This window comes from Brassica oleracea, chromosome C5, assembly GCF_000695525.1.
Source record: "Brassica oleracea var. oleracea cultivar TO1000 chromosome C5, BOL, whole genome shotgun sequence".
NCBI classification, from domain to species: Eukaryota; Viridiplantae; Streptophyta; class Magnoliopsida; order Brassicales; family Brassicaceae; genus Brassica; species Brassica oleracea.
In genome coordinates this window covers 8390152-8398947 of record NC_027752.1, presented here as the reverse complement: position 1 = coordinate 8398947, position 8796 = coordinate 8390152, and the positions used below count along the sequence as shown (strand labels likewise).

General features: G+C 38.2%; 2 protein-coding genes across 2 annotated transcripts; both read right to left on the bottom strand.

Moving 5' to 3' along the window:
- Positions 1–227: 227 nt before the first annotated feature.
- Positions 228–5161, bottom strand: LOC106295931 (phosphoinositide phosphatase SAC5-like). Its single transcript, XM_013731946.1, has 15 exons — positions 4778–5161; positions 4175–4379; positions 3691–4079; positions 3517–3593; positions 3233–3420; positions 3054–3151; positions 2819–2952; positions 2605–2733; positions 2232–2535; positions 2034–2155; positions 1838–1948; positions 1587–1754; positions 1318–1488; positions 1153–1228; positions 228–1047 (listed from the first exon to the last, which is right to left on the bottom strand). Exons 1-15 carry the CDS (start codon positions 4862–4864, stop codon positions 925–927), a joined length of 2382 nt encoding a protein of 793 aa, XP_013587400.1. The 5' UTR covers positions 4865–5161; the 3' UTR covers positions 228–924.
- Positions 5162–6523: 1362 nt separating this feature from the next.
- On the bottom strand, positions 6524–8440 carry LOC106292777 (uncharacterized protein YpgQ). The gene is made up of 7 exons (XM_013728431.1): positions 8202–8440; positions 8014–8044; positions 7885–7903; positions 7457–7554; positions 7210–7308; positions 6948–7120; positions 6524–6860 (listed from the first exon to the last, which is right to left on the bottom strand). The coding sequence occupies exons 1-7, from the start codon at positions 8364–8366 to the stop codon at positions 6774–6776; spliced, it is 672 nt and encodes a 223-aa protein (XP_013583885.1). The 5' UTR covers positions 8367–8440; the 3' UTR covers positions 6524–6773.
- Positions 8441–8796: the final 356 nt, after the last annotated feature.

The window sequence follows — 8796 nt, the reverse complement described above, 5'->3', positions numbered from 1 at the left end:
CCAACTCTATTGATTGAGAGCTTTTATTGCATTGTTAAATCCACACCCAATCCAACTGAATTTTTAATAGTGAAGCAAATAATTGTAGACAGCTTTTGGTGTTGGTGGGCAAACAAATTGGTAGCCAACAGCCCACACAATTAAAATATTTTAATTAAATAAAACACTCTGAACAAACAAGTTAGTTGCAAAAGCAAATAAGCCAGTTTGTATCTTGTTGTTGTTCTTAAAGAGTACGTTACAGACACTTGTGTTAATAGACTTTTCATTCGTCTTTACCTTAAAATACCATTAATCCAAAAAAAAAAAAAAATCATGCTTCACGAATGCAAGCCTTTTACCTTAACATCATGCCGACATATAATACAGAAAATAAGGGTTACACCTTATAACCCGACATGGCTAAGACGCTCGCTGTCATTCCTTAGCTCTTGCGACATAGCTACAACGATCTGGTTCAGAAGATATCCCAGTGTCACTTTTCGCATGTGATATGTTTGGTTTTGTTGGTTAGTTTTTTGAATACAACGAGGCATGGGTCAACAAATGTTAGGCCGAATAGGAATTGTAATATGGCGTGTTGCTTCCAACTTCTAATCAGTAATCACACAATTCATTGCGGTTCAGCCATTGGGCCGCCACAAAATAGTAGAAAAATTGAACCAAACCAAACCAAACCCCTCTATATACCAAAAACAAACAAAATCAACTTTTTTGTGGGTGATGAAAAAGAAAGAAAGAGATCGAAATCAAACTTGGTAGGAGAAAGAAATACAAGAAACCAGGACCTTTACAAAGCTGAATCGGGTATGTACAAAGATGTGGCTGTTATTGCGTCTGTCAGTCTGTGTGTGTGTTTTTCCTGTTATCATGCCTGTCCAACCCTGCCTTACGTGCGTTAACTTCCCATGCAAGGCACAAATTTCATCTCGGAGCCCTCGACAATGATGATTTTTCGTGTAGAACCCACTGAGTGAATTCATTTGAGTATCCATCTACTAAAGGAAATTCAATGAAACGTCCTGGTTGATTCGAACTGCTATGAAACTATCAAGATGGGAAAAAACGATCGACCCGGTCAGTGTCTTTGTTTGGCAAAGCTTACAAGTAACTTGAATAATTAAAAGTGATATGGTGATGAAGGACTATTACCTCAAGAATGTTCGTATCAGTTGTAGAAGTGATGGATTCGTCCATGTCCGTGAACATGTTATCTGACGACACGGAGCTGCACAAAACATTTACATCATTAATTTACAAGGCTTGCATTATATTAGAATAGATATACCTCAGTTACTTAGAATAATAAATTTTTACCTGCAGAGTTCAAACATTTCATCTGCCGGAGTGAATCTAGCATTGTATGAGTGTGAAAAACCAGGTACATCATCCTGCCCGAGAAAATCAGACATAGAGCTACTCCCTTGTAACATTTGTCTTGATCCTGTTCGTCTCAAATGATCTTCATCGACAATAGCCGAGTGGAAGCTGAAGATGTTTATCAAAGAGGAAGAAGAATCAGACAGAAGTAACAAACGAGTGCTTTACAACAAGTTAAATAAAAGAGACTCTGATGAACCAACCACCTTGGAGAAGTTGGTTCAGCTTCAATGAATCCAGATTCTGAAGTGGTTTCCCATATAACACCGTTTAACCCTTCACGGGAAGGCTCTGGATTTTCGAGTATCGGCTCCTCCAGATTCAGTTCACCCAATAAGAGAAGGTTATCGGAAAAGGATCTTGAAATTTTTGGCCTGTTGTGTATTGGAACATATCTCAGTCTTTTGCAGAGTTATATGTCAACTTATAAAGAGAGCTGGTTTGGTCAACAAGGTACCTCAGGGTTTCGATGTCAAGGTTAGAACTAGTTCTTCTAGTGTTGCGTTGGTCAGAACCCAACTCCCACGGGGCTTGCCTCCCCAGTTGAGGCCCTGATTTTCCCAAGAACCTGTCAAGAGAAATAGTTTTTAGACCAGACAAACACATAACAAGTTAAAACAAAAAAAAAGAGATGAGAAGTTTCTAAAGCTTACACATTGATAGCGTTCTGCTTTTCGCCGTCCTGATAAGCGTTGTTGTAGTGACGACGAACAGCTGTGATGATGTCACGGTGTTTCATCATCATGTTCCACTCACCTCTCAGCGCACTGAACATCTGTTAAACCACACATAATTCAACAACAACAACAACTCAAGCTTAAAAGAAAAAAGTGTTGGAGATCAAAAATCACCTTGGTGTGTGCTTCCGAGCCAGCATACTGAATTGCAATTGCATCACCCGCGTTTTCGTAAACTTCCATCAGTTTCTTTGCCACGGGGTTGTCTTTATCGACGATAGGAGGTCCTGTGATACCCAATGTACGCAGCTGGTGATTAAGAGCCACCAATCCGTGGGAGTACTGAGCAACATTAGTACGATCCAAGCAGTCTACGCAGTTTGTCCTCAACACCCCACTTTGAAGCCTATGTATATCCGCCTTCAAAGCTTCATTTTCTTGAATAGTTTCCTCTTCATCTTGATTCAGAATAGGGTTACTGGGGGCATGGGTAACATTAGTATTATGTTTCATTCGCAGGATGCATATATAGCATTACCAAACTTACTTGAAAAATGAATCCTTAATAACGCTTTCAGCTCCAATGCCTAAAGGAGCTTCACAGAAAAATAAGTCAATCAAGTCCAGTGCTCTCTTCCCAAGGACACACAGCTGCTCGAATGCACCATCAACTCCGCTGCAAAAGGGCAAGGGAAAAACGGGTTAAGACCTATTACACCAACCCCACCAGTTTAATTTCTTCTTAATAGGTGGTAGAGAACCTTTTGAAGTGTTTGTTTAGATCATAATGGATCGCTTTTAAACGGCTATCCTTCTTCGCCTGTCTGTTTATAAACCAGATTGCCTTTCCAAACGCTGCCTTTAAGATGCTTTCTCGATGGTCTTTATCACCTGTCTGAATATAAGCTACACACACTCAATATTCCAGCAATCCAAGAAAGGGAACAACCAGCGTATAAACTTTGACTTGTTGTCTAGTAAATTTAGAAAGCCTACTTTTAGAAGATTCATGATGATTATCCGCTTCCCATATCTCTGTCTCAGATTCTCAAAGTGGAGCTTGGTAGCTGCGTAATTCTCGTCTGTGTTATTCACTGTGGCCGGTAAAAGAGAGAAACAGAAGCGTTAAGAATCCATATGTAAGAAGCAAGGATCCATATGTAAGTGGTGCTTACATATTATGTCGGGTTGTGGATTGAACACAGATGTCTCCTGGGACCAGAATAGCGGTATTGAGCCTCGAACCTGCACGACTGATGTTATAGGGATTTTCTTCCCCTCTGGAACTTCTTTGGAAACTATCTGCTCTATCTCAACCTCATTGGCTACGCTGCCTTGCTCATTCACACCACGCCTTAAATATCTGCACATTAACAGAGAGAGCAGAGGCAAGGATTGTTAGTCCATGACATGAGAGAAAAAAAATAACAGAGATAAAAGAACATATATATACGGGTACCTTGTACCAGCATAACGGCGTGAACGCCGAGCAATGACAGTCAAAACAAATTCTTCATTAGATACTGAACATTTAATCTGTACAACAGCAAATGAGCAGTAGAGATTAGGTCTTGTTAAATTAGCAAAACTATCCAGACTAAACCAATAATAAATGCATGCATTTTATGGTTACCTGTTCAAAGAATCCGTATACAAGTGCAACTGTCCATACGGTATTCTTGAGGATCCCTCTGATCCCTCGTGTTAAATATTCGTTCCACACGAACATACTGTTGTCGTGAATTTTTCCCTTTTCGGTGTTGCAGATGTTTCTCTGGAGGGAGTACATGAGTCGATACGTGTAGCTGAAGTAGAAGTTTTTGCTAAGATCCACCATGTTGAAGAGCTTCCTGTACCTTCGCTCGGCTGCAGAACCAGACACTCTGGTCTCACTGGAAGGATATGGAACCATGATCATTTGACTCTCCGCTACCCCATAGATAGCATGGCCGCAGATCTCGCCCACTTTCTTCTTTTTTCTAATCACAAGCATGTAATAAGGCCCCAGGAATCTAACAAAACCTGCACCCAGAGAATCATTATATCTCCATAGCTTCAAAATGACACATAGAAAATAAGAAAATAAAAAGAAAGACAGTGCTCTGGGACTGACGTACCAATGATACCGTAGCAAGTAGTCTCTGCTCTAAGTCCACCATGCTCCTGGTTCCCTCGACTAATCCATTTTTTAAGTTGGCTGATTTCATCATGTGTGTACCTCGTAGGATCTTCAAATAAATTCAACTCTTTCGGGTCCGTTCGATCAATCTTAAGAATCCTCCAAAAGGTCTTCTTCTCGTCTCTCCCGATCAAGTAAAAAGTCTGCACAAGACAACCAAATTTATTCACAAAAAAAATCAAACCAAAATGTAGTTTTTTCACTATATTTTTTTATATTAATAATTTATAAATAGAAAACTTAGAACCAAAGACGCTACATGATGTCAAGCTAAAGACTCATCATCCTTTACACTACAAATCATATGAAACCACCAAGCAAGTACATAAAAGAAAACAGTTTCATCAAACAAAAACCGAACCGTTTTTTTAAAGCAAACCGGAGAATAATGCTGTTATGTCTTAAACAGAATCAAAAATCAATTAAAACCATAAATGTATTAACGTAATTATCGGTAGATCAGTTGACGGTAAAAGATCACATTGGTGCGAATCAATCGTAAATTAAGAACAATAAACTAAGCGGGAGATATTTTGCGTACCGTGCGAGTACTGTAGAGTTTGAGTTTGTGAAGAACGGGCAAGTCAATCAGTTCGCGCCTCGGGTCTTCCCGAGGCTCCGATCCCATCAGACCAGATTAAAATTTGAAATTCTCGAACCTGGAGATAGCTCGGAGCCGGTTTGACCCCGATTTCGAACCGGTCGATGAAGAGAAACAGCTGACCAGACGAGGTGAGATGAGATGTATATATAGAGCGTGAATGAAGATAAGTCGGATTGAATTTCTCAGAAGAGGCTCAAAAAATTTTGTGAAGAGGATAAGGACCAAGAAGATGATTCGAGGAAGAGTGGAGCCGTCGAGGATGTGACCAGGTCCGAGAGGGAGAGAAGAGAAGACCTGTTTTTTTTTTTAAATGGTAAAAAAACTTTTTTTTCTTTGTTACCTTTTCGGCGCTAAATGGACTGTATTTATAGCCTCTCCGATACGCTGCCGTTTCCGGAGCACATTGTTTTATGATAAAAGGTCAGCCTTTTTGCTTCTTTTTAATTTTCTCCCTCTCTAGTAGATTATACATCTAATCATATTTAGTAAGAAATCATATGAAAAGTATTATTATTTTTTCTAAAACTAAGTATTATTACGTTTTCACCTTTTCTTTGTCAAATATTTACAAATCTTAGAAAGACAGTCTTATTTTGCTTTCTCTTAGTCAGCTTGTGAATATATTTTCACCGAAATTTCCGAGTGTATATTTTAAGTTTTAATCGGATGAAATGATTGTAAAATTATTGATCTCAATTAGTGTTCCCACGCCTTTTTATCTTTTTAACGATGGAATGTCGTAGAGTTGCACGCTAAACACATGGAGGAAGATTTGGGTCTACATAACATCCATAAAATAATCATTCACGATCATGACCTTTTTTATTTGAGAGTTATATATGTCTAAAGTTTTGCAAATGATACTATTATTGTGCTGACAAAAAAAAACAGATACTATTATTTGTGTATAAATGTTAATTAATTTGGTCCAGCTAAAAACTTCGACTAATTCAAAATAAATGTAAGCAGTTTAGTTTATAAATGATATATTGGTTACATAAAGAACTGAAAATGCATGTTAGAAACGGTTAGATATTTGGGATTTGATTAACTATAATGTTTTACTTAACACACAATTTGGACACGCAATGGCCGACCCATTCGTTGTTTAGAATAACCAGAGTCCTCTTAATGATGGACATGTGTTATGTATAACGATAGATTATTGTTTATACGCGATCGCGATTAGTCTCATGTTTTTCCAAAAGACTTGGCTATATTTTAACAATTCGTTCATTCCATGCTTTTAAATACTATATAATATATATATATATACATATATTAAAAATATCCATCAAATTACTTGTCTGATAAGTTCAAACTCTTCCCAAATATTGTTTTTTTAACGACTGACTTTGTGAGAAAAATACCTTAAAAAAACTATTATACTAACGTAAATAGAGTTGCAAATGTTTTCAATATAATAGTTTCCGCTTGTGTTTCCAAAAAAAAGTTTCCGCTTATAAATTTTATAGTTACGTCACTTGAGTATAAAATATACAAATTCAAACCAAAAACATGACATTTGATGGCCGACCCGACCGATGATAGATTCGCAATGACTTACTCAAACATCCAGAAACGTTTTTTAAACCATGTCAATTGGCACGAATATTACTGAACGAAGACTTAAAAATGGAAACAGGAAGTCAACATTCTTTTTTAAAAAAACAAAGACTAGGATTATCATGTAAGCCATTTCTTCCACAATCATATTCATAAATAGCATTGACAAACCTTAAAGTTTATAATGTCATCACGAGTTAAAATATTTGAGTTTTAACAGCTGTTCACTTTTCACTCTGTTTAAACCCAAACCACATGTAGGTCGGTTTGGTCTGGTACAGCTTACTCATTTAGGTCTGGTTAAGCAACCCTTTGAATACATCCTCCGCTTTACTTCTCCATGCATATTGATCCATTATCAACTTTATCAAGCTCTCCCATCCCACTCTACATAGAACTCCTTAAGAAACTCTTCCATGAACTCGTGTCTTTTCTCTGCCCTTCTTTTACCCGCCTGATATTTTTTTACAGCGCCACATTCAAATCTCAGAGCGAAACAAAATTTGAAAGTAGTATAGAATTGTTTTCCGGTTAATCTCACCTCAGTTTTCATCAGCTTCTTCAGCTTGAGAAGTTTCTCATGGAAGTGGTTAATGGTAGTTTGCTCCTCTTTCTTCATGTACTGCTCTTTGGTTAACTCTGTCCGGGGTTTGATCTCAGGATCGTGAAGCACTCTGTTCCTGCTTCCACCAAACGTAAAGCAACGAGCAATTCCTAAAACAGACCAGACAATTTGACAGTGGCAGATCAAAAGCTCTTTAAACTGTCGAGAAGCAAAGTAAAGACAAGAGAAGCATTCAAACCAATGGCGCCAATTGCATCAAGGCGATCAGCATCTTGAACCACCCCAAATTCTGGAAGAGATTCGCAGAGTGTTTGCCCTGATAATTCGTCTTTGAAACCTGGAAAAAAAAACACTCTTGTCATGTTCATACATTTAGATACAACAGAATGCCTCTTTTTTTTTTTTACAAACTCTTAACTTGAGAACTAAAGCGAGCTATAGTAGACTGGATTTGGTGAGTTAAAAAGTTGGAGAAGGAAACTAACCCATTCCATTGATGATATTTAGTATTTTGACCTTCTTGGTCTCTTCCACACCCTCCTCATCCAGGAAATTCTCAACAAGCTTAGCTTCCGAAGGGTCTCTAAAATCAGGTTATAACATCAGAGGCAGAAAACGAAGTCTTCATGATTCATAGTTTTCACACCAACCAAGTTTCAACTTAGTTAGTAGAGCACAACTACAACTAATCCAAGAGTGAGCAAACCGAGCAAGGCATTCCTCACAAGCCTCATCTAATGGCATCCACTACAGATTACAGTATATAGAAAGAGATAGTATCCAGCCCCTCACGGTTAGAGAAAGTAAGCATTTAGTCTCGTAGTAACATGATCAAAGAATGGTGCAAGGGATGTTAGTATACTAAGCGGTTCAAAAAAGAAATAAACCTCTAGAGATGGATAGAGAAACAGACCTTATGTACTTGTAATCACCTGATAAGAGAGAGATATATACACATAACGATTAAATCAGTGGGAATATAAAAGAAAACACATGACTTCAAAAAAAAAGAAAGAAAAAGATGACCAAAAGGGAAGTGTACCTATATCATGGAGAAGAGCTGCAAGCTCCACCTGCAAATGAGAAAAAAACATCTCACATTCTATGAGAATCTCCACCATGTTTGCTAATAACCACATACAGCCCTCTCACTGAATCAAGAACTAACTACGGTTCCAGATTCCGGCGAACAAATCAGGGGGACTTTGGAAAGGATTTAGTAGGGCTCACAATTTCCATGGAGTCGGAGTTGGAAGAGAGACCTTCCTCGCGAGCAAGGGACATAGCGAGGTCTCTGACCCTCCACACGTGCGAGGCATCGTGAGAAGCATCGTTTCCCTTCATCGCCTTCTCCACCAGCTCCTCCGCCTTCTTCCTCATCGTCGCCGCTGCCATCTCTCTCTCTCTCAAACAGTGTAGTTTAGAGAGTGGACCAGAGTTTGACTTTCGATTTGGGCGTCACACAAAGCTCTCTTCCACTGCTTTTACCTTTCTACCCATATTAAAAGGTCAAATTTTGATTAACCATTTAACCAGCGTTTTTAAAACCGAACCGATTCGGGTTACATTGCCAAGTTGGGCCTAATCACTGATTCGATCATGAACCTAATCACGTGGCGAGATTGTATTTCAAAGTAATTAAACTGATCAAACTAATGAAACTATCAAAAATCTATAAACTATTCATGTAAACGTAAAACTAGTTTATATTTATAACTAGATGGGTGTCCGCGCTTCGCACGGAATATTGTTTTATTGTTGTTAAAAGTATGATTTTTTGGATAATGTAATTAGATGATCACTTTTATTTGTTAAGAACGTTATT